The sequence below is a fragment of the Pongo abelii genome, chromosome 5 (assembly GCF_028885655.2).
Source record: "Pongo abelii isolate AG06213 chromosome 5, NHGRI_mPonAbe1-v2.0_pri, whole genome shotgun sequence".
In the NCBI taxonomy this organism is placed as follows: Eukaryota; Metazoa; Chordata; class Mammalia; order Primates; family Hominidae; genus Pongo; species Pongo abelii.
This window is the reverse complement of record NC_071990.2, coordinates 117,564,839-117,591,603: the sequence shown is the minus strand read 5'-3', so window position 1 is coordinate 117,591,603 and position 26,765 is coordinate 117,564,839. Positions and strand designations below refer to the sequence as shown.

The following is a 26,765-nucleotide window of genomic DNA, read 5'->3' as shown; positions in this document are numbered from 1 at the left end:
TGGATGCCAGAGAAAACCAGAATGTTAGTAAACATGGGGGTGGGAGAAATATTATTAGTGAATGTCACACCACTCAAATAAGTAGAGTTTGTTTTTTGGAACCATGTTTTGGAAAGATACTAAGGCCTCACTTAAACCATAGCTCCGTGTGGAGGCAAAACTAATAATGTGAGATGGTGAAAAGAGGAGGCATCTGCTCAAGGGTGTGACTATGGTTCTATAGTAATGAATTTGGACGCATTAGTTATGCAAACAGAATCTGGTGAGCAGAGACTACAGCAGGGGCTATGAGTGGTGAGGCTTTCTATGCCTCAGAATTGTAGGAATCCTAAAACACTCGGTGTGGCTACTGTCGCCAAAGACAAGCAGCATGGGAGGGAGAAGCTAGCATTGGATGGAAATCCAGAGTTGTGGGATTCGGGAACATCCTGGCTCTACCAACAACTCAGGTTACCAGAATAAGCCACTTTACCAATGGGGTACCTGTTTCCTCATTCGCAAAGTGAGATAATTGTTTCATCTACAAGATTCCTATAACTTTAAAATTTTATGACTCAAAGTTCCTGAGCTATGGAACCTATGCCTTCTAGATCAAAATTGTCCAGTAGAAATATAATGTAAGCCACTTATGTAACTTTAAATGCTTTATTGCCACATTAAAATATGTTTTTAAAAAGATGAAATTAGGTCTTATAATACTTCCATGTAATCCCCATGTCCAAATCATTATCATTTTAGTGTAAGTCTTTGAAATCTTGACTAGCTATGCATACTTCAATGGACAATAGCCACATGTGCCTAGTGGCTACTGTCTACCATATTAGATATCATAGCTCTAGGCAGTTGTGTAAAGTTCACAGGATGGGAGCAGGAGCTACATTTCTCTTTGATGCTCTGAGCCATAGTTCCAAAAACTAGAACTATTTACCAAAATTACTGGAGGAACTTAAAAATGTCTGAGCCCACCCCATTACCTTGGCCATGGATCATGTCTTATATCCCTCTAGGTAAATCTGAAGTGCAGCCTGTCCATACCAGTCTACAGGACAGCGTTTAAAAGCCTCTTCACTCTGAGCTAACAGCCTTCATGCCATTCAGGGGTGGGTTGAATAAGGGAAGCTATAGTCATGTGGTTAGCATCCTCTTCAGGGATCCTGTAGATAGTTATTGGGCGAACTATGTTTTGTCTAGTATGTGAGCTGGAAGATTTCAACACTAATTCTATGACAGCGTAATTGTCTTGTTATTGAAGGCTATTTAACTTTTTCAAGTTAAAATGTATTAAAGAACGCTTTCCGTGCTACCTGCAGAGGGGTCCATACGGTGTTGTTCTGGATTCCCGTCGTAACTTAAAGGGAAACTTTCACAATGTCTGGAGCCCTTGATGTCCTGCAAATGAAGGAGGAGGATGTCCTTAAGTTCCTTGCAGCAGGAACCCACTTAGGTGGCACCAATCTTGACTTCCAGATGGAACAGTAAATCTATAAAAGGAAAAGTGATGGCATCTGTATCATAAATCTGAAGAGGACCTGGGAGAAGCTTCTGCTGGCAGCTCATGCTATTGTTGCCATTGAAAACCCTGCTGATGTCAGTGTTATGTCCTCCAGGAATACTTGCCAGAGGGCTGTGCTGAAGTTTGCTGCTGCCACTGGAGCCACTCCAATTGCTGGCCGCTTCACTCCTGGAACCTTCACTAACCAGATCCAGGCAGCCTTCCAGGAGCCACGGCTTCTTGTGGTTACTGACCCCAGGGCTGACTACCAGCCTCTCACAGAGGCATCTTATGTTAACCTACCTACCATTGCGCTGTGTAACACAGATTCTCCTCTGCACTATGAGGACATTGCCATCCCATGCAACAACAAGGGAGCTCACTCAGTGGGTTTGATGTGGTGGATGCTGGCTTGGGAAGTTCTGCGCATGCGTGGCACCATTTCCCATGAACACCCATGGGAGGTCATTGCCTGATCTGTACTTCTACAGAGATCCTGAAGAGATTGAAAAAGAAGAGCAGGCTGCTGCTGAAAAGGCAGTGACCAAGGAGGAATTTCAGTGTGAATGGACTGCTCCAGCTCCTGAGTTCACTGCTACTCAGCCTGAGGTTGCAGACTGGTCTGAAGGTGTGCAGGTGCCCTGTGTGACTATTCAGCAGTTCCCTACTGAAGACTGGAGTGCTCAGCCTGCCACAGAAGACTGGTCTGCAGCTCCCACTGCTCAGGCCACTGAATGGGTAGGAGCAACCACTGACTGGTCTTAAGCTGTTCTTGCATAGGCTCTTAAGCAACATGGAAAAATGGTTGGTGGAAAATAAACATCAGTTTCTAAAAAATAAAAAATAAAAAATAAAATAAAATAAAATGTATTAAAGAACAATGAGCTAATGTAAAACAAAGGAGGTCAGATTGTACTTTGCCAGGATGTGTCCACTTGTTGCCTTGATGGAGCTGCAGCTGTAGTTACAGATCTACTTTTGAGCCTGCTTAATATTTGCATTGTAGACTGGTTGCTCACAATCTTCCTAGGACTGATTCTCACCTTTGAGTGTCTGCAATTTAGTATTAACAGACTAGTTGAGGTAACATATCAAATTGAGCAGTCCCATAATGCTTTTATTTTACTGACATGAAAGAAGTTGGTATATGTATTGGAAAATTCCCTTTTAGACTTCTGAAGTCATTTAAGCATGGACAAAGGAAGCTACTCTACTAGGGCAGAAAACAGAAATTAGGCTAAATGAGTCCTAGCCAGCATTATCCTAAAAGGAAAGGAAATAGGAGTCTGTGGCCTAACTGGAGCAGAAGGCTTAAAAGTATCAGCTGAAAAACAATTGGTAAATAAGTAGTAACCTGAGGCTTTACAGTCTGGTCATACCTAAACTGCTCAAATTAGAAAAATGTGAAGGTTTGAGGAAGGTACACAGAAATTGTGAGTCTCATATAATGCTGGTGGAAGTATAAATTGGTACAATACTTTGAGAGAGGATTCGGAGAACAAATACGTAATATCTTTAAAAGGTATGTAAATTTGCATCCAGCAATTCCACTCATTAGAATATATATGCACGTATGTGTGAAACTGTATGTATGCAAAGTTGTTCAACATGATGTTGTTTAAATTAGCAAAATACTGAAAACAACTCAAGTGTCCAATAATAAAAATGCTTAAATGAATTACGCATATAGGTATGTGTGCCTTTATATATGTATGTGTCTATGTAAAAATGTGTGGTGTGTATTATATATGTGAATGAGTACAATGAAATTGACACCAATGTCAAGTTTGGAGTATTTCCATGGAAAGCACATTTCATTAAAAAGCCAATTACAGATTGGCTTTTTATAAAACCTGTCACTATTTTATTATAAAACCTGTCACTATTTTATTATAAAAAGTAATGTAACCAAAAAATATAATTATAGGAAAAGCTGTGGGAAAATAAACAGAAAATTATAATTTTTATATAGATGTTATAAGAATGCAAGTAATTTTCATTTCATTTACATAATTATGAATATGGATTTCATGTTTCTGCCCAGTCGGGTCTGTTTTCAGATTAGACCCATTCTGAAGATAAATCACCTCACCAAAAGCCGGAAGATACCATCCTTTCCTTAGATGGGAAAAGCAAGTTTCTTGAGCCCCTTCCCATTTTGACAGAGTTGTAACTGAAGTGCTTGTAAGGCCAGATTGTATGACAATTCCATGAGCTTCCTGGTTCCCTTACTGTACAAACCCTCCACCCACTCTCCCGTAAAATAACTCATGCCTTTTGAGACAGCATGAGGGGGTGACTCTGTTTCTTATACCAGAAAAAAGAGCCTGACTCAAGAACAATGACTGACCTCCAGAGCAGTTGTAAGGTCCACATGAGGTTATGTTGTTTAAGCTCCTAGTAGCACATAACACACAACAGGCTTTCAATAAATATTACTTACTGTTATCCCATCTCCTTAAAAACTTTTAAAGGGATTTTGCTCATTAGATTTATATAGTCTGGGTCAACATTTATTTAACAAATCTCTAATCCTTGCCTCATATCTCAAGGACCTGAACTAATATTATTATTTTTTTCTTTAAGAGAAAGACTATATTTCAGGAAATATTATATCCAAGTATTGCTATAGATATAGGTGTACATTTGGAAGCCATCTGAAGTCTAGTTCTTGAAAGTGGTATCATATCACTCTTTAAAAGTAGATAGGCATTATAATTCAGTATCTGAAGCCTGCTTGCCTCTACTCTAAAATATTTTCTAAGGGTCTCAGTATATGACATAGGAGTATGTTTAGATTGATTATAAGATTTTTTTAATTTAAAATAATTACCAAATTGTTTTACATCAGCCATTAAAGCTCACAAAAACCAAACATCTTTGTAGACAATCTCTCACCAAATGAGAACAGTTATAAAATAAGCTAGATATCTGTCTGAATCCCCTTATGTGACAACAGTAAGTGTCCAATGGTTGGAGCCAGTCAGATCTATGATCAAGTAACAGCTGTGCAATGTAGTTGTTCCATAACCTTAGGCAAATTTACTTAGCCTCCCCAAATCTCAGTTTTCTGGGAATATCAATGCCTCATCTTTTGAGAGTATAAGAATGAGAGATAAAGAATGTAAAGTGTTGGACACAATGCTAGGAAGTGTAAATGCTCAATGGTAGCTAGTATTATTATGATTGAAACAAAGTTTACTTAAAGAACCTTACTGAGAAACCTTTATAAGATTTTTCTGGAAATTAAGAGGGCACTCATGAAGAAAGATATTTATTCCAAGTAACTACCTATGACATAAACAGATTTATTTGGAATACTACAAAGGAAAATATCCCTTAATTTTCCACCCAATATTACCTAACACACACATGCACAATTCCATCATGACTACTCCCCCTTAGCAGTCTTTTCATTTTTCCAGAGCAAAAGTAGGACATAAAGTTCCTTCTCCTGAACCAGAAGTTAGAGGTCATCGTCAGTTCATTTGGAAAAATATCCATCAGTATTTACACACACACAGACCCACACACACAAACACACATTTACTCCTATGTATATTTTAACTATAAATTAGTAAAGACCTAGATTTTAATAGTTAGCTAACATAAATGAATGAGGTAGTGGGGAAGCCCAACCACTTATGACCACAAGACTCATATCTCTCTCTTACCCTATTAAGGGACTGTTAAGTCCCTGATGGACTTGTCTGACAAACACATTCCATAGTCATACAAATCATTCATTCTGGAAGAGAGAAAGAGAGAGAGGAAGGAGGAGGGGGGAAGGAGAAAGAAAGGAGGAAAGAAAGGAAGACTTCATGTGTGGGGCATGTATGTGGGGTGGGCTGGAAAGCTAGGTGAGTTTTGGAAAGCCTATTTTTTGCCCACCCAGAGCTTGCCCAGACTTGCCCTAAGGCTGTGTTGCAAAATGGGTAATGATTTCTCTGCCAGGTCTGTTATTGGAATGAGTAAACTCTCAGACCTAAAATTTTTTTTTTCTTGGCCATCTTATCCTTCAACACAAACATCTGAGGCTGTGGTGGTTTTAAGTATGCTCCTCAAAGCATCCCAAAGTTCCTGTTTCTTATTTCTCAATTTCTTGATGTTTACTATCTGGTTCAAGAGCTACTGACCTCTGCCTCACCCAGCACTAACCCTGTGGATTTTAAGTCCTTAGGCATTTCAGAACCACTGTTCCAAGCACAACTAACCTCCATTCAGAGTCTAGAAATTAGGATCAATAACCTATGCAAATTCAGCACCATATTGAGAGATTCTTCTGGAGCAGGTATTTTATCATTTGAGGAAGCTTTGTGTTTGGAGAACGCTTGTGATCAAGAGAAAAAATGGTTCTGACCAGCCATTTCAGTTGAATTGATTCTTGGACACAGGAACAGGATAAGTTAAGGTCTGAAAGGATTGGTTGTACCAAGGAGGGCATGAGTAGATAGATAATAGTTGACTAGCTCACACAAATATATGGAGAGTGGTGATTCTAAAAAAGTATAAACACTTAAAATCAAGAAATGTTATAGCTAGACATCTAATTGGTTCCTTTCATTTTACATATTTACAGGCAGAATTGAGGTTCAGAGATATTAACTAACTTTTCCAAGGGTTTGAGCAGAGACTGAAATGAGCCTTGTTTACAGGCCAGTGTAACCAAGGAGGTTACACAAATTAATAAAGATTTAATATCGGGATTTAAATTTCCCATAAACTAAAGAGTACCACTGTGGGATAGAAGAACTGCAGTTACTAGAAAGGTGCATGATAAAATGTAAAAGACAACTCTCCAGGTTCTACCAAAGTTGGGATAAATATTCCTTAAGGCCTTTGTCACTATTCATAGTTCACCAGGGAGCTTTCTGATTATAAACAAATTCCTAAATTCTCTGAGTTTAGAACTGGAATACTCTAATACTCTGATGACCGAAAAGACTATTTTAATCAGCAAAGACTGCTTATTTGAACTAGGTTGATAAAGTTGAGTTTCTAAAATCACTTACTGAGGACTTTGAATTCATGAAAAACTATCCAAGATGGTCAATATCCCTTATTCTTTTTTTTCCTCTTTGCAGAACATTATTAAACATTTCATTATTATGTAGCTATTTTATAATGAGGTAAAAATAATAGTTATTAATAAATAACAAACATCACTATAATAGAGTGGAATAGAATGTAGTTGTGATATATTTAGCCAATAAAAATATATTATAATCAACTATAAAGATGGTTCCTAGGGATTTAAATGTTAATGTTACAACTTACTAGCATATTTCTTAAATAAAAAAATAAAAGTTTTAAGATGTGAAGAAGTATCAAGTTCATTTTTTACCTTCTACTATACTCAAAACAGACCCTTTGTTTTCTCTCACAGGTACTGCTGCCAAGAGATCTCGGTATGAGACAGCCAAACTGAGTCAGATGACTGTTCTGTTAAAATAAGGGTTTCAAGACTGTAGATTCATGAGATGGGGATTCAGTGAAGGAAAACATTCCCATCTCTGTTACAGGAAAGTTATAATGGCGTTGAACTATTTGGAAGAAAAGAGAAAAGGAGACAAAGAAGCAATCTTGCTTAATCACAACAAATGTTCTATTAAACACTATGTAAAAACGAACTATAATAGCAATAATATTAGTCAATTTGGGAGCTTTTTAACAAATGAACATTCTTTTTTAAGACTGTAAGTTCTATGTAAAGTAATATAATGCAGAACAGAGACTAGAATATTTCATAAAACAGAAGGACTTTCAGGACTTTTTTTTTTCCAAAAGGAAGATATGCCAGGAAAATCTTTATACAATTAAATAGTCTATGTTCGTCATGTCTAAAGGCATGGAAAAGACCCAAAAGCTATTTTTTTTATTACTTGGAGTCAGAGCATTTGGTACCGTACACGTTTAGTGAATATACTTGCATGGAACATAACTCATCTTTGAGAATATCACCATAGCGGTACGGACTTGCCTGACCTTTAGAGAGTCATATACTTTTCTGTCTAAGGAATAGTCTTGAATATCAAAATTACCAAATGAGTACAAAACAATGCCTGCCTGACTGGGTTTTTTGCTCCCTCAAAGAATAGACAATTGTGTCAGCTGGACTTTTTTATGATTAATGGGGTAATGATGGTCCTGTTTAATACCTTTTCCTGAGATAATCTGGGTGGAAGCTCATGACCCTGCAAATTCTAAATTTAATTTTCAGTTTGGGTTACCCAGAATTCACTAGAGTAAGCTTTTGTGATATGAAAAGAAGAGATACAAGTTCTTTTCTCTGAAGAGTTCTCATGTAATCATGCTTTTAAAAAAAGAATTTATTGCCACAGAAGTTAGAAGATTTCCACTCTATAGGGAAATAAGTCAGTCTTAGAATAATGTAGGCCCATACCCATTGATCTTCATACTCTTCCTCAACCATATCATCTTGGGCAGTTTTTATTAAGGCATACGAAATGGCCTGATCACTTTTCAGTTTTCTTACTATCCTGTTCTCTTATGAGCTAAATCATTTTGACATAGAAAAAAAGCAAGATATAAAATTTAAAAATGAAACTAGATTTGAGCTAATTAGCCTCTTAAAATTATAAGTTCAGATTCCTAAACACTATAAAAGGGAGTAGTATATTTAGGTATTTTTTTTAAAAAGACTATGCAAGTAAACATGAAATAATTAATATATAAGTGATTCTTTTAAAGGTAATAAGTGGTGAGCTTTTGGTTATGGCCAAGTGAGGAGACAAATTCTCTCTGTAAAAAGCAACTATAAAGCTGGATAAAATTGACAAAAACAATCATTTTAGCACTCTGAAAATCAACCAAAGGCATACAACTTGAGAAGCGTTTAGGCTTGAAAAACTGCTGAATATAAGAATAATGAGAACCTGTGGCATTCTAGCCTGAAGCTACTCACATATCCTCCCTCCCTTCCTCCTCACTTCAGTAAGGACAGAGGTTTTGTAGAAGGAGGCCAGGCCATGAGGATGGGCAGCTTCTCTGTCACGATCAATGAGAGCTCACTCAATCTGGAGTGATGAGAAACGACCACTCCCAGCAGCATATTTGGTAAAAGTGCTGATCTCTGAGGTGGGTAAGCAGGGAAAGCCAATGGCTCTACTAGTCTGAGGCTGTAGTCACAGTTGGTGAATATTTCTCTGGCTGTGTATATTTCCTGGAGAAGGCCCGAGCTAGTCACTCAATCCTGGCTACCCCTGAATTTGTTTGCATAAAAGAGATAAGAAAAGGTCCAGTGGTAAGTAAAAGCTGGAGCTTGAGTCAGCTTGAAAGCACCTGAACTCTGAGTGAACTCCCCTACCACATAGAGATCCTTTGGCAAAAGACAGAAACTTCATTGGCTCAAGTGTTTCAGCACAACCTCTATCCAATCACTAAGCCATACTGGCACGGGAAAACCTTTAGGAATCCAGTTTTAGAGGTGTGTATGTATGTATATGGGTGCGTGTGTGTAGATATACATATATATGTATACATATCCATTATATATTAGTGTATATAAATATCGATATATATGTATATGTATGTGTTTATATATATTTTTTGTTATACTTTATGTTCTAGGGTACATGAACACAACGTGCAGGTTTGTTACATATGTATACATGTGCCATGTTGGTGTGCTGTACCTGTTAACTCATCATTTACATTAGGTATATCTCCTAATGCTATCCCTCCCCCCTCCCCCCACCCCATGACAGGCCCTGGTGTGTGATGTTCCCCACCCTGTGTCCAAGGGTTCTCATTGTTCAATTTCCACCTATGAGTGAGAACATGTAGTGTTTGGTTTTCTGTCCTTGCGATAGTTTGCTCAGAATGATGGTTTCCAGGTTCATCCATGTCCCTACAAAGGACATGAACTCATCCATTTTTATGGCTGCATAGTATTCCATGGTGTATATGTGCCACATTTTCTTAATCCAGTCTATCATTGATGGACATTTGGGTTGGTTCCAAGTCTTTGCTATTGTGAATAATGCCACAATAAACATAAGTGTGCATATGTCTTTATAGCAGCATGATTTATAATCCTTTGGGTATATACCCAGTAATGGGATGGCTAGGTCAAATGGTATTTCTAGTTCTAGATCCTTGAGGAATCACCACACTGTCTTCCACAATGGTTGAACTAGTTTACAGTCCCACTAACAGTGTAAAAGTGTTTCTATTTCTCCACATCCTCTCCAGCACCTGTTGTTTCCTGACTTTTTAATGATCACCATTCTAACTGGTTTGAGATGGTATCTCATTATGGTTTTGATTTGCATTTCTCTGATGGCCAGTGATGATGAGCATTTTTTCATGTATCTGTAGGCTGCATAAATGTCTTCTTTTGAGAAGTGTCTGTTCATATCCCTTGCCCACTTTTTGATGGGGTTGTTTGATTTTTTCTTGTAAATTTGTTTAAGTTCTTTGTAGATTCTGGATACTAGCCCTTTGTCAGATGTGTAGATTGTAAAAATTTTCTCCCATTCTGTTGCCTGTTCACTCTGATGGTAGTTGCTTTTGCTGCGCAGAAGCTCTTTAGTTTAATTGGATCCATTTGTCAATTTTGGCTTTTGTTGCCATTGCTTTTGGTGTTTCAGTCATGAAGTCCTTGCCCATGCCTATGTCCTGAATGGTATTGCCTAGGTTTTCTTCTAGGGTTTTTATGGTTTTAGGTCTAACATTTAAGTCTTTAATCCATCTTGAATTAATTTTTGTATAAGGTGTAAGGAAGGGATCCAGTTTCAGCTTTTTACATATGGCTAGCCAGTTTTCCCAGAACCACTTATTAAACAGGGAATCTTTTCTCCATTTCTTGTTTTTGTCAGGTTTGTCAAAGATCAGATGGTTGTAGATGTGTGGTATTATTTCTGAGGGTTCTGTTCTGTTCCATTGGTCTATATCTCTGTTTTGGTACCAGTACCATGCTGTTTTGGTTACTGTAGCCTTGTAGTATAGTTTGAAGTCAGGTAGCATGATGCCTCCAGCTTTGTTCTTTTTGCTTAGGATTGTCTTGGCAATGCAGCCTCTCTTTTTGGTTCCATATGAACTTTAGAGGAGTTTTCTCCAATTCTGTGAAGAAAGTCATTGGTAGCTTGATGGGGATGGCATTGAATCTATAAATTACCTTGGACAGTATGGCCATTTTCACAATACTGATTCTTCCTATCCGTGAACATGGAATGTTCTTCCATTTGTGTCTTCTTTTATTTCACTGAGCAGTGGTTTGTAGTTCTCCATGAAAGGGCCTTCACATCCCTTGTAAGTTGGATTCCTAGGTATTTTATTCTCTTTGAAGCAATTGTGAATGGGAGTTCACTCATGATTTTGCTCTCTGTTTGTCTGTTATTGGTGTATAGGAATGCTTGTGATTTTTGCATACTGATTTTGTATCCTGAGACTTTGCTGAAGTTGCTTATCAGCTTAGGGAGATTTGGGGCTGAGACGATGGGGTTTTCTAGATATACAATCATGTCATCTGCAAACAGGGACAATTTGACTTCCTCTTTTCCTAATCAAATACCCTTTATTTCTTTCTCCTGCCTGATTGCCCTGGCCAGAACTTCCAACACTATTTTGAATAGGAGTGGTGAGAGAGGGCATCTCTGTCTTGTGCCAGTTTTCAAATGGAATGCTTCCAATTTTTGCCCATTCAGTATGATATTGGCTGTGGGTTTGTCATAAATAGCTCTTTCTATTTTGAGATACGTCCCATCAATACCTAGTTTATTGAGAGTTTTTAGCATGAAGGGCTGTTGAATTTTGTCAAAGGCCTTTTCTGCATCTATTGAGATAATCATGTGGTTTTTGTCTTTGGTTCTGTTTATGTGCTGGATTATATTTATTGATTTGTGTATGTTGAACCAGCCTTGCATCCCAGGGATGAAGCCAGCTTGATTGTGGTAGATAAGCTTTTTGATGTGCTGCTGGATTCGGTTTGACAGTATTTCATTGAGGATTTTTGCATCAATGTTCATCAGGGATATTGGTCTAAAATTCTCTTTTGTTGTTGTGTCTCTGCCCGGCTTTGGTATCAGGATGATGCTGGCCTCATAAAATGAATTAGGGAGGACTCCCACTTTTTCTATTGATTGGAATAGTTTCAGAAGGAATGGTACCAGCTCCTCCTTGTACCTCTGGTAGAATTCGGCTGTGAATCTGTCTGGTCCTGGACATTTTTTGGTTGGTAGGCTATTAATTATTGCCTCAATTTCAGAGCCTGTTATTGATCTATTCAGGGATTCAACTTCTTCCTGGTTTAGTCTTGGGAGGGTGTATGTGTACAGGAATTTATCCATTTCTTCTAGATTTTCTAGTTTATTAGCGTAGAGGTGTTTATAGTATTCTCTGATGGTAGTTTGCATTTCTGTGGGACTGGTGGTGATATCCCCTTTATCATTTTTTATTGCATCTATTTGATTCTTCTCTCTTTTCTTCTTTATTAGTCTTGCTAGTGGTCTATCAATTTTTTTGATCTTTTCGAAAAACTAGCTCCTGGATTCATTGATTTTTTGAAGGTTTTTTTTGTGTCTCTATCTCCTTCAGTTCTGCTCTGATCTTAGTTATTTCCTGCCTTCTGCTAGCTTTTGAATGTGTTTGCTCTTGCTTCTCTAGTTCTTTTAATTGTGATCTTAGGGTGTCAATTTTAGATCTTTCCTGCTTTCTCTTGTGGGCATTTAGTGCTATAAATTTCCCTGTACACACTACTTTAAATGTGTCCCCAAGATTCTGGTATGTTGTGTCTTTGTTCTCATCGGTTTGAAAGAACATCTTTATTTCTGCCTTCATTTCGTTATGTACCCAGTAGTCATTCAGGAGCAGGTTATTCAGTTTCCATGTAGTTGAGCAGTTTTAAGTGAGTTTCTTAATCCTGAGTTCTAGTTTGATTGCACTGTGGTCTGAGAGACTGTTTGTTATAATTTCTGTTCTTTTACATTTGCTGAGGAGTGCTTTACTTCCAACTATGTGGTCAATTTTGGAATAAGTGTGATATGGTGCTGAGAAGAATGTATATTCTGTTGATTTGGGATGGAGAGCTCTGTAGATGTCTATTAGGTCTGCTTGGTGCAGAGCTGAGTTCAATTCCTGGATATCCTTGTTAACTTTCTGTCTCATTGATCTGTCTAATGTTGACAGTGGGGTGTTAAAGTCTCCCATTATTATTGTGTGGGAGTCTAAGTCTCTTTGTAGGTCTCTAAGGGCTTGCTTTATGAATCTGGGTGCTCCTGTATTGGGTGCATATATATTTAGGATAGTTAGCTCTTCTTGTTGAATTGATCCATTTACCATTAGGTAATGGCCTTCTTTGTCTCTTTTGATCTTTGTTGGTTTAAAGTCTGTTTTATCAGAGACTAGGATTGCAACCCCTGCTTTTTTTCGTTTTCCATTTGCTTGGTAGATCTTCCTCCATCCCTTTATTTTGGCCTATGTGTGTCTCTGCACGTGGGATGGGTCTCCTGAATACAGCACACTGATGGGTCTTGAGTCTTTATCCAATTTGCCAGTCTGTGTCTTTTAATTGGAGCATTTAGTCCATTTACATTTAAAGTTAATATTGTTATGTGTGAATTTGATCCTGTCATTATGATGTTAGCTGGATATTTTGCTCATTAGTTGATGCAGTTTCTTCCTAGCATTGATGGTCTTTACAATTTGGCATGTGGCTGGTATCGGTTGTTCCTTTCCATGTTTAGTGCTTCCTTCAGGAGCTCTAGTAAGGCAGGCCTGGTGGTGACAAAATCTCTCAGCATTTGCTTGTCTGAAAAGGATTTTATTTCTCCTTCACTTATGAAGCTTAGTTTGGCTGGATATGAAATTCTGGGTTGAAAATTCTTTTCTGTAAGAATGTTGAATATTGGCCCCCACTCTCTTCTGGCTTGTAGAGTTTCTGCCGAGAGATCCGCTGTTAGTCTGATGGGCTTCTCTTTGTAGGTAACCCGACCTTCCTCTCTGGCTGCCCTTAACGTTTTTTCCTTCATTTCAACTTTGGTGAATCTGACAATTATGTGTCTTGGAGTTGCTCTTCACGAGGAGTATGTTTGTGGCATTCTCTGTATTTCCTGAATTTGAATGTTGGCCTGCCTTGCTAGGTTGGGGAAGTTCTCCTGGATAATATCCTGAAGAGTGTTTTCTAACTTGGTTCCATTCTCCCTGTCACTTTCAGGTACACCAATCAGATGTAGATTTGGTCTTTCCACATAGGCCCGTATTTCTTGGAGGCTTTGTTTGTTTCTTTTTACTCTTTTTTCTCTAAACTTTTCTCACTTCATTTAATTCATTTGATCTTCAATCACTGATACCCTTTCTTCCACTTGATCAAATCAGCTACTGAAGCTTGTGCATGCGTCATGTAGTTCTCATGCTATGGCTTTCAGCACCTTCAGGTCATTTAAGGTCTTCTCTACACTGTTTATTCTAGTTAGCCATTCATCTGATCTTTTTTCAAGGTTTTTAGCTTCTTTGTGATGGGTTCGAACATCCTCCTTTAGCTTGGAGAAGTTTGTTATTACCAGTCGTCTGAAGCCTTCTTTTCTCAACTCGTCAAAGTCATTCTCCATCCAGCTTTGTTCTGTTGCTGGCGAGGAGCTACATTCCTTTGGAGGAGAAGAGGCACTCTGATTTTTAGAATTTTCAGCTTTTCTGCTCTGGTTTCTCCCCATCTTTGTGGTTTTATCTACCCTTGGTTTTTGATGATGGTGATGGTGTGGATGTCCTTTCTCTTTGTTAGTTTTCCTTTTAACAGTGAGGACCCTCAGGTGCAGGTCTGTTGGAGTTTGCTAGAGGTCCACTCCTGACCCTGTTTGCCTGGGTATCACCAGTGGATGCTGCAGAACAGCAAATATTGCAGAATGGCCAATGTTGCTGCCTGATGTTTCCTCGGAAGCTTTGTCACAGAGGGGCACTCGGCTGTATGAGGTGTCAGTCGGCCCCTACCGTGAAGTGTCTCCCATTTAGGCTACTTGGGGGTCAGGGACCAACTTGAGGAGGCAGTCTGTCTGTTCTCAGATCACAAACTCTGTGCTGGGAGAACCACTACTCTCTTCAAAGCTTTTGGACAGGGATGTTTCAGTCTGCAGAAGTTTCTGCTGCCTTTTGTTCAGCTATGCCCTGCTCCCAGAGGTGGAATCTACAGAGGCAGGCAGGCCTCCTTGACCTGCGGTGCGCTCCGCCCAGTTTGAGCTTCCTGGCAGCTTTGTTTACCTACTCAAGACTCGGCAATGGCAGATGCCCCACCCCCAGCCTTGCTGCCACCTTGCAGTTCAATCTCAGACTGCTGTGCTAGCAGCGAGCGAGGCTCCGTGGGCGTGGGACTCTCAGAGCCAGGCACAGGATATAATCTCCTGGTGTGTTGTTTGCTAAGACCATTGGAAAAGCGCAGTATTAGGGTGGGAGTGTCCCGATTTTCCAGGTACCATCTGTCATGGCTTTCCTTGGCTAGGAAAGGGAATTCCCTGACCCCTTGAGCTTCCCAGGTAAGGCGATGCCCTGCCCTGCTCCGTGGGTTGCATCCACTGTCCGACAAGCCCTAGTGAGATGAACCCGGTACCTCAGTTGGAAATGCAGAAATCACCCGTCTTCTGCATCACTCATGCTGGGAGCTGTAGACTGGAGCTGTTCCTATTTGGCCATCTTGGAACCTCTCCTGTATGTGTATATTTTAACTGAGCAGAAATATCAGCATGTGCAAATGGCAGAGGAAAAACTTTTTACAAATTTTTCCCAGGCAAGTTACTTAAGGAAACAAAAATAGGCCAGGTGTGGTGGCTTATGCCTGTAATCCCAGCACTTTGGGAGGCTGAGGTGGATAGATTACGAGGTCAGGAGTTTAAGACCAGCCTGGCCAACATGGTGAAACTCCATCTCTACTAAAAATACAAAAATTAGCCAGGCGTGGTGGCATGTGCCTATAATCCCAGCTACTCAGGAGACTGAGGCAGGAGAATTGCCTGAACCTGGGAGGCAGAGGTTGCAGTGGGCCAAGACCACACCATTGCACTCCAGCTCTGGGCAACAGAGCAAGACTCCATCTCAAAAAAAAAAAAATAGCAACAATAATAGCCTTCATGAAGTTAAAAAAAATTAGAATCCAAACTTACTACAATATATTATCTAATATATCCACTTTCCAACAAAATAATTATAATATGTGCAAAAACCAAGATTATGTGACCCATATTCAGGAAAAAAAAAAATAATTGAACAAAAATAGTCTCTGGTTGTCCCCAAATGCTAAACTTGCAGACAAAAAAAATTAAGCAGCTATTTTTAAAAGCAGCTATTTCATTCAAATAACTAAAATAAACCATGTTTTAAAAATTAACATATTGGAACCAAAAAAGAGCCTGCATTGCCAAGACAATCCTAAGCAAAAAGAACAAAGCTGGAGGCATCACGCTACCTGACTTCAAACTATACTACAAGGCTACAGTAACCAAAACAGCATGGTACTGGTACCAAAACAGAGATATAGACCAATGGTACAGGCAGAGGCCTCAGAAATAATACCACACATCTACAACCATCTGATCTTTGACAAACCTCATAAAAATAAGAAATGGGGAAAGGATTCCCTGTTTTATAAATGGTTCTGGGAAAACTGGCTAGCCAAATGTAGAATGCTGAAACTGGATCCCTTCCTTACACCTTATACAAAAATTAATTCAAGATGGATTAAAGACTTAAATGTTAGACCTGAAACCATAAAAACCCTAGAAGAAAACCTAGGCAATACCATTCAGGACATAGGTATGGGCAAGGACTTTATGACTAAAACACCAAAAGCAATGGCAACAAAAGCCAAAATTGACAAATGGGATCTAATTAAACTAAAGAGCTTCTGCACAGCAAAGGAAACTACCATCAGAGTGAACAGGCAACCTACAGAATGGGAGAAAATTTTTGCAATCTACCCATCTGACAAGGGCTAATATCCAGAATCTACAAAGAACTCAAACAAATTTACAAGAAAAAAATTACCCCATCAAAAAATGGGTGAAGGATATGAACAGACACTTCTCAAAAGAAGACATTTATGCAGCTGACACATTAAAAATGCTCATCATCATTGGCCATCAGAGAAATGCAAATCAAATCCACAATGAGTTACCATCTCATGTCAGTTAGAATGGCAATCATTAAAAAGTCAGGAAACAACAGATGCTGGAGAGGATGTGGAGAAACAGGAACACTTTTACACTGTTGGGAATGTAAATTAGTTCAACCATTGTGGAAGACAGTGTGGTGATTCCTCAGGGATCTAGAACTAGAAATACCATTTGACCCAGCAATCCCATTACTGGGTATATATGCAAAGGATTATAAATCATGCTACTATAAAGACACATGCACACATATGTTTACTGCAGCACTATTCACAATAGCAAAGCCTTGGAACCAACCCAAATGTCCATCATTGATAGACTGGATAAAGAAAATATGGCACATATACACCATGGAATACTATGCAGCCATAAAAAAGGATGAGTTCATGTCCTTTGTAGTGACATGGATGAAGCTGGAAACCATCATTCTGAGCAAACTATCGCAAGGACAGAAAACCAAACACCACATGTTCTCATTCAAAGGTGAGAATTGAACAATGAGAACCCTTGGACACAGGGCGGGGAACATCACACACCAGGGCCTGTCGGGGGATGGGGGCTGGGGGAGGGATAGCATTAGGAGAAATGCCTAATGTAAATGACGAGTTGATGGGTGCAACAAACCAACATTACACATGTATACCTATGTATCAAACCTGCACGTTGTGCTCATATACCCTAGAACTTAAAGTATAATAATAATAATAATAAAATATGACAGCAATGAATCAACAAATAGAAACTCTCAGGTGATAGCAATTAGAAAAAGGAACCAAATGCATATTCTGGATTTGAAAACTGAAGTGAAGAATTCACTAGAAGCACTCAATAGCATATTCAAAATGGCAGAAGAAAGAATCAATGAACTTGACAGATCAGCAGAAATTATCCCAGCTGAAGAAAAGAGACCTGTGGGACATCAAGTATACCAATATACATATAATGAGAGCTCCAGCAGGAAACGAGAGAGAAGGAGACAGAAAAATATTTTTAAAAAGAATGACTGAAAACATACTAAATTTGACTAAAAACATTAATCTGCAGGTTCAAGAAGCTCAACAAACCACAAGCAGATAAACCTTCTGCCTGAAACTCTTCTCCCTGGCTTTCTGTGATTCTGTACTCTCATGAGTCCCCTCACACTACTTGACTATTTCTTTACTTTGTTCCTTCCTCAATCATTTTTTTCTCAGTGACTTTTAAAATCCCATGCAATTCATATCTTTTATACTCCACACTCGCATACAGATATTCCATCTATTTTCATAGTCCATCAGTAAAGAGACATTCAAAACTTATTTCTATATTTCTATTGCCTGGTTAATAACCTCTTTGTGGATGTTTCACTAGCATCCTAAATGCAGAATGGAGATTCTTCTTCTGTTCCATATTTGTATAATTTTATTAGCACCAGGAATGGGCAACAGACATCTCAAAACCTGTTACCTTTGACATTTCCTTCTTCCTCAACTACATACTCAATTGCCAAGTCATATGATCCCGCTGACCATTGTCTCCCTCCTCTTCATTCCCACTGCAGCTTCAGTAGTTCAGGATTTCATCACTTGCTCACCCAGATTGATCCTACAGCAGTAACTGGATTTCATGACTCTGTTTTCTCCTCTTTTTAATTCATTCAAAACATAGTAGTCAGATTAATATTCCTAAAGCACAGCTCTGATCATTTCACATTAAAACAACAACAAAAAGATATGATGGTTTTCCTTGGCTCATAAAATCTGAATTTCTTAGCAGAACATTCCTTTCCAAACTGTATTTACCAGTTCCCTTCATCAACCCCAAATTCCAATTGTGAAAAAAATTGGCTACTTTTTTCAATTCCACTGAAATAAACCATAAGATTTTTTTTAAAAAAAAGAAAGGAAGAAAAGTGGGGGGAATGTTATTACTTTTGGGTGGGTACGTGTTCCCTGACAACTTGTAAATGTTCTAAGATTTAACATTATGTAAGTTTTTGGAAGCATAGAGTAGCCACATCAGCTATGGGAGATGAAAAGATCAGGACACATGGTCATGGAATATGATGAACAGATGGACAGGACTGGGGTGGAGGAGATCTCACCCTGCACTTTTTCAGCCAGTTACAGACAAGAAGACAAACTCATTTATCTGCTGAGCAGGAGCATGTTACCAGTAAATGGATACAGATGAACAGAGCTTCTAGCACAGGGTGCATGAGACAAATAAGAGAAAGATTGGAGCAAACATTTCTGGGACACTGTTTGGCTATTTGGAGGCATAGAGGAACTTGTAGTTCCACATGGACCTGGGCAAAAATGTCTGGGCAAGCCCTCAGAGGTCCAGAGACTCTTGACAATGGAAAGCTGGAGAATTTTGATTAACTGTCATGAAGTTGCTTTGTTTTAATAAACATGCTGCTGACATCCTGTACAACACTTAGCTGGAAAATGGAAAAAGCTTTCTATCACTTTACAATTTTGTAAATAGAATAAGCTGTGTGGATTTTGCACATTAGGTAACAAAAACTGCAGTTGCTGGTTGGGTGTGAGTCAAATTGCTTAGCTGAGCCTGCCACTCTCTCTGCGCCTAAGCCAAAGGTAATCTTTGGTTCTGTCTGTGAATTATAATGAATTCTAAATTCATGAGATCCACATTTAAAAAATTTCACTGTGAAAGGATGCATAGTAGGCTGGGCGCGGTGGCTCACACCTGTAATCCCAGCACTTTGGGAGGCTGAGGCGGGTGGATTGTCTGATGTCAGGAGTTTGAGATCAGCCTAGCCAACATAGTGACACCCCGTCTCTACTAAAAATACAAAAAATTTTCTGGGCTTGGTGGCAGGCACCTATATTCCCAGCTACTAGGGAGGCTGAGGCAGGATAACTGCTTGAACCCGGGAGGCAGAGGTTGCAGTGAGCCGAGATTGCACCACTGCACTCCAGCCTGGGCAACAAGAGCAAAACTCCGTCAAAAAAAAAAAAAAAAAAAAAAGGAAAGAAAGAAGAAAAAAGGAAAGAAGAAAAGAAAGAAAGAAAGAAAAAGAAAGAAAGAAAGGATGCAAAATGAAAGTTATTCAGAACATCAAACAGAGACATGAAGAATAACAAAGCTCCTGTTAGAGCGAAGAACTGATGAAGTTTATTCTCTGTGGTTGTTGTTCTTTCTCTTACCTGACAAAATCAAGGTAACTGCAAATTTCTTCTAGTTTCTGAAGTTATAGTCTTCGTAATCATACCAAATTTCATAATGCCCCTCAAAACTGCTAAGGGTGTTACTGAATGCAGGAATAAAAAGTCTAAATAAATTAGAATAGACTGAACTTATAGTCAATGTCATCAGTGCCATTTTTTAAAAACAAAATTACACATTTTTGCTAATAATGGTCATAAGAAGTATGTAAAACCATTTTACTGTAACATATCTGAACTCTGTCTTCATCAAAACATAATTTTTCTAAATCTTTTATTTGACCTCAAAACTCTTTGTAATCATCAGTAATATCAATGCTTTTCAATTTATCTGGATTAATTCTGCAATTAGAGTGTTTCTAGTTTTATTTTATTTATTCATTTATTTATTTTTTGAGATGGAGTCTTGTTCTGTCACACAGGCTGGAGTGCAATGGCGCGATCTCGGCTCACTGCAAACTCTGCCTCCTGGATTAAAGCAACTCTCCTGCCACAGCCTCCTGAGTAGCTGGGATTACAGGCATCCACCACCACGTCTGGCTAATTTTTGTAGTTTTAGTAGAGACGGTGTTTCACCATGTTGGTCAGGCTGGTGTCGAAATCCTGACCTCGTGATCCACCCGCCTCGGCCTCCCAAAGTGCTGGGATTATAGGTGTGAGCCACCATGCCCAGCTATTTCTAATTTTAAATGACAAATAATGATACTGTAGTAAAAGTTAGCTAAAGCAAATCTCACACAAAGCAACTTTTCTTATATATATTTTCCTCATATATATGAGGTACTATAGTATGGCAGTGAGGAGCCAGGGTTCTGGAGTCAGCTCTATATACGAGCTCTACCACTTATCAGCTATGTGATATTCAGCTAATATTCAATGCTCTCTGTGCTTCAGGTTTCTTATGTGTAAAATAGGGATAACAGTAGCACAATGTACTTACAGCTCATGGGATTATTGCATTAAAAGAGATAAAATGTAAACACTGGCATTATTAATAAATCACTATGGTTAGCTATTCTCATTATAGTCATGCTGTTTTGTTGCTTTGAATCTATAGTCATGAAATGTAGCCTTACATATACTGCTGACAATAAAATTATTATTTAATGATTCTTGAAAGCCGAATTTAGTAAGATTAATATTTTTTGCTACAAAGACTATGAACCTAGCCTAAAATACATAGTCAGCTATTTTGAGCACAATATAATTGTACTAATACAATTTGATGTTACTTTTGTTTTTTTTTGAGATGGAGTTTTGCTCTTGTTGCCCAGGCTGGAGTGCAATGGCGTGATCTTGGCCCATTGCAACCTCCGCCTCCCAGGTTCAAGCAATTCTTCTGCCTCAGCCTCCCGAGTAGCTGGGACTACGAGTATGTGCTACCACGCCCAGCTAATTTTGTATTTTTAGTAGAGACGGGTTTTCTGCATGTTGGTCAGGCTGGTCCCAACCTTGGCTGATCCGCCTGCCTCAGCCTCCCAAAGTGCTGGGATTACATGCGTGAGCCACTGCGCCCGGCCTACTTTTTTCTTTAAAACATGCAAGCAAATACATTAGACCATGTATCACTCAGGTAGGTGGCATTATAGTACTAATTTTTAAATAATACTGCCTTATTTTTAACACAACTGTTAGAAATTATAACTTACATTCAGATGAGCAAGACTTTGGCTAAAATTAACTATATCACATTATCTAGCATTCTGTAGGCTTGCAGACTAAATGCTAGATAAGTAGATTCTGTCTAAGTCATCAAGAACTTTTTCGATAGGAGTGTATTTTCTGTTCATATACCGCAAGATATATATTTTTAAATTCTTCTATAAAACAGATTTACATTAAATATAGTCAAAATAAAATTCTTCCTGGATTCCAAAGGAGTTGATATCTGACTACAAATGGACATCAGGGACACTCACATGCTGAACATAATTCTGAAAGAGATGTTTATGACTAAGTGCTGTTACAGTTTATGGGAATCCATTGTTTTGGACCAGCCTTCTGCACTAGACTCCCACAGACCAGACCAGACCAAAATAGTGTCACTCATGCAAAGTGCCTCAAAATCAAACTGAACTTTAAGGAAGCTGGTAGAGCCCCAAACAGAATAGTTTTTCCTGAAAACAGGAGATTCACAGCAACTAGTCAAAGAGCTCAATCTTCCTAAGTCAGCATAATAAAGAGGTCTTCTCTGTTTTAACTCTTACAAGAAAAGTGACTTGTAGTAACTTATGCTAACAATGCACTTTTATTTATCGTTCTGTTGTCTTATTCCCACCTTACAAAAACCAACCATTCTGTCATATCCAGTGGATCACTAATTCTGTTTTATAGAATGAAGTGTTGCCTGATTCTAGAATCACAAATAAAAGCCAATTAGATCTTCAAACTAAATTTGTTGTATTTTGTCTTTAACAGTACAATCAAAGGAGAAGAAAATATTTTTTTTAAAATTTAACTTTTAAGTTTAGGGGTACATGTACAGTTTTGTTACATAGGTGAACGTGTCATGGGGGTTCGTTGTACAGATTTCTTTGTCACCCAGGTATTAAGCCTAGTACTCATGAGTTATTTTTCCTAACGCTCTCTCTCTTCCCACTCTCCACCTTGCATGGACTCCAGTGTGTGTTGTTCCCCTCTTTGTGTCTATGTGGTTTCATCATTTAGCTCCCACTTACAAGTGAGAACATGTGGTATTTAGTTTTCTCTTTCTGTGTTAGTTTGATAAGGATAATGGCCTCTAGCTCCATCCATGTCCCTGCAAAGGACATGATCTTGTCCCTTTTATGGCTGCATAGTATTCCATGTTGTGTATATACCACATTTTCTTTATCAAGTCTATCATTGATGGGCATTTAGGTTGATTCCATGTCTTTGCTATTGTTAATAGTGCTGCAATGAACATACATGTGCATGTGTCTTTATAACAGAGTGATTTACATTCCTTTGAATATATATACAGTAATGAGATTGTTGGGTCAAATGGTATTTCTGTCTTTAGGTCTTTGAGGAATTGCCACACTGTCTTCCACAATGGTTGAACTAATTTACACTTCCACCAACAGTGGGAGGTTCCTTCTCCACAACTTTGTCAGCATCTGTTATATTTTGACTTTTTAATAGTCATTCTGACTGGTGTGAGATGGTATTTCCTGTGGTTTTGATTTGCATTTCTGTAATGATCATTGATGTTGAGCTTTTATTCATCATTGTTGGCTGTACTCATGTCTTTTGAAAAGTCTGTTCATATCCTTTGCCAACTTTTTAATGATTTCTTTTTTCTTGTAAATTTGTTTAAGTTCCTTAAGATGGAGTAAAGACTTAAATGGAAAACTCAAAGCTATAAAAACTCTGGAAGATAACCTAGGCAATACCATTCTGGACACAGGAATGGGCAAAGATTTCATGACGAAGATGCCAAAAGCAATTGCAACAAAGGCAAAAAAAAAAAAAGTAACAAATGGGATCTAGCAAGGAAACTATTGAGAGTGAGCAGACAACCTACACAATGGGAGAAAATTTTTGAATACAGTATTTTTGGCAAAGAGAGCCTAATTCTCTGGATATAGTTTGTGAAATGTGGGCTTTGCGTGAATTAAGAGACCAACAGGGAGTAGAATTATTTGTGAATCACTTCAAATGGAAAAATAAGGTAGAATCCTTTATCTTTCAGAATATGATTTGACCTTATCTCTGCTAGAAGGTAGCAGAGTGATTTCAAGCTTTCTTTAAAAGGGTTGAAATGGGGACTTGCCTACTCTGAGTCAAAGCCTTGAGAATAAAATCTCATCTAGTCATTCAACAGACAATTGTGTGATATGCTGAAGATACAGAGACACAAAGATAAGAACTTGTCCTCAATAATATTATAATCTAATGGTGGGAAACAAATGTGTAAATAGATTAGCACAACAATGTTCTCTAAGTACAATACATTAAAATAAAGCAGCTAGGAGAGAGATCAGTATAGCAAAGAGTCAAACTTCTTTCACATATTGCAATATTTTGGAGGGTTGTTTTTGAGAGGGGTTCTTGCTCTGTCACCCAGGCTGTAGTGGAGTGGTGCAATCATGGCTCACTGCAGCCTCGATCTCCTGGACTCAAGAATTGCAATATTTTGTAAACTGCATTGTCTTACCTCTGAGTAGGGAGCAAAAGGCATCAAGTAATGTAATTAAAGTGATATTTTTAAATTTGAAGAGAAATTTATAAATGTATAAGGAAAAACGGGATATATTTTTAAAGGATGCTTTTATAAACATGGTGAAAGAATATGTGGTTGAGAATGAGAAAGAGCTTGTTTAGATGGTGGCTCTAAGTAGATTCATGGATTTATTAAAAATCTTTCTCTTTCTGAAGCCTCACTTTTCTCATCTGTAAACTGGATATGTACATATCATAAAGATCAGTTGAGACATGCTATGGTTTGAAAATCCCCTCTAAAACTCATGTTGAAAATTAATTGTCAACGTAACGGTATTGGGAGATGGGGAGTTTACAAAGTGATTAAGTCATGGGGGCACTTTCTTCATGGATTGTCATTATCACAGAAGTGAGTATTAGCTCAGGAGTTCGGCCCCCTTTTTCTCTGTCTCATGCTCTCACCTTCTCTCACATTGTCTCACTATGTGATGCTTTCCATCATGTTATGATACAACAAGAATGCCCTCACCAAATATGGTCCCTCGACCTTGGACTTCCCAGCCTCCAGAACCATGAGCCAAATAAATCTCTTTTCTTTATAAATCACCAAGTCTATGGTACTCTGTTATGCAGCAGAAAATGGACTAAAACAAGACACAGAATAGGTCAGTGCTTTCCACTGGGATGCATGAATTTATGTGAATATATGTAAATTCTATTCCCTTTTCATTGAAAATTTTATCCTGAGGAAGTACATTTACCAATTTTCATGTTAGCAGTGAATGAGAATTCCTAGTGCTCTATATTTTCTCCCACAGTTGAGATTATCAGGATTCTTAATTTTAGCTATTCTAAAGGAAGTCTGGTGGTATATAACTGTGGTTTTAATTTGCATTTCCCTGATTACTAAAGAAATCAAAGACCTTTTCTTATACTTGTTGGCAATTGGGGTATCATTTTTTGTGAAATGCCTGAAGTCTTTTTGTCCATTGTTCATTGGATTTTCTTACATATTGATTTAATTTGTAGATGTACTTTATACTGGGCACAAGACTTGCATATGTAATATATTCTACCATGTAGCTTGACTTTTTACCAATTAAAGGTGTCTTTTCATAAACTGAGGCTCTTAATTTTAACTCTAAGTATTAGTCTTTTCCTTTACTGTAAGTACTTTTTTGTGTGTGTCCTGCTTAATATATAAACCCTTAATTTATTTCAAATATGTGTCTTTTTCTAAACTCCAATTTGTTCCACTGATTTTTGTCTATTCTTACCCCATACTATACTATCCTAATTATCACAGACATAAGTATTAATATCCAGTAGAGCAACTCCTCTTACCTTTTCCCTCCTATTCAAGAGTGTCTTGTCTATACTTGTTTCTCTTAATTTTTTTTTCATATTTTAAAGAACTGAGTTTCAAACTCCTTTTCTCCCTGTGTCTCTCTTATATGCATACACACACACACACACACACACACACACACAAACCAACTGGGATTTTGATTTGAATTTCTTTGGATCTAAAGCTCAGTTTCAGGAAAATTAACATTTTAAAAATGCTAGTCTTCCAATATATAAATGCAGTATAGTATTCATTGATTTGTGTTTTTTAATGTCTCTTGGGAATGTTTTATGTTTCTTTTACAACTGCTAAAATATTTATTTTTAGGTTTTAAATATTTTTGATCGTATTATGATTATTTTCAGTTTTATTTTCTGTTGTTGCTCATCATAGAAATGAAATTTTTAAAACCTACAAGTCAAGATTAGAATTGAGTTTAACAAGGTTGCTGAGATACAACCTTATTAAACTCAATTCTAACAACTATCTGTAGAGTCTTTGAGTTTTTTTATATATACAGTCTTAGCAAATAATGGCAGTTTTACTTGTTCTTTTTCTTTTAGATGGAGTCTCACTCTGTCGCCAGGCTGGAGTGCAGTGATACCATCTTGGCTCACTGCAACCTCCGCCTCCCAGGTTCAAGAAATTCTACTGCCTCAGCCTCCCAAGTAGCTGGGACTACAGGCGCGTGCCACCATGCCCAGCTGATTTTTGTATTTTTAGTAGAGACACGGTTTCACCATGTTGGCCAGGATGGTCTCGATTCCCTGACTTCGTGATCCGCCTGCCTCTGCCTCCCAAAGTGCTGGGACTACAGGCATGAGCCACTGTGCCCGGCCTACTTGTTCTTTTCAATTCTTCTTCCTTACCACACTAATTAGGATTTTTATTGGCAGGTAGCCTAGAAATGTTGATAACTATTGATATGGTTTGGCTGTGTCCCCACCCAGAACCTCATCTTGAATTGTAATCCGAATTGTAATCCCCATATATTGGGGGGTTACCTCGTGGGAGGTGATTAGATCATAGGGACATTTCCCCCATGCTGTTCTCATGATAGTGAGTGACTTCTCATGAGATCTGATGGTTTTATAAGGGGCTTTTCCCCACTTCGCAGTGCACTTCTCCTTGCTGTCACCATATGAAGAAGGATGTGTTTGCTTTCTCTTCCACCATGATTGTAAGTTTCGTGCGGCCTCCGCAGCCCTGCAGAACTGTGGGTCAATTAAATCTCTTTCCTTTATAAATTACCCAGTCTTGGGTATTTCATCATAGCAGCAAGAGAATGAACTAATATAACTATTATCTTATTCCTGATCACAGAAAGAAAGCTTTCAGTATTTCTATGGTGTTTATTATTGGTGTTTTGTAGATACCCTGTATTTGATTAAAGAAGCTCTCTTCTATTCTTCGTTTGCCGAAAGAGGTATTTTAATCATAAATAGATGCTTACTTTAACCAACTGTTTTTCTGCATCTAGTACAATTATCATATAACTT

The 26,765-nt window shown here is 38.2% G+C and overlaps 1 protein-coding gene and 1 pseudogene across 1 annotated transcript in view; one reads left to right on the top strand and one right to left on the bottom strand.

The window, feature by feature from the left end:
• DSE (dermatan sulfate epimerase) overlaps nt 1-1,405 on the bottom strand; it is an 81,856-nt gene extending 80,451 nt beyond the window's left edge. Inside the window, exon 1 of the mRNA XM_054558062.2 lies at nt 1,305-1,405. Coding sequence (XP_054414037.2) covers nt 1,305-1,320 — 16 coding nt within the window. The 5' untranslated portion in view covers nt 1,321-1,405. The remainder of the gene's footprint in view (nt 1-1,304) is intronic.
• LOC112133775 (small ribosomal subunit protein uS2-like) lies at nt 1,369-3,014 on the top strand (annotated as a pseudogene).
• Nucleotides 3,015-26,765: the final 23,751 nt, after the last annotated feature.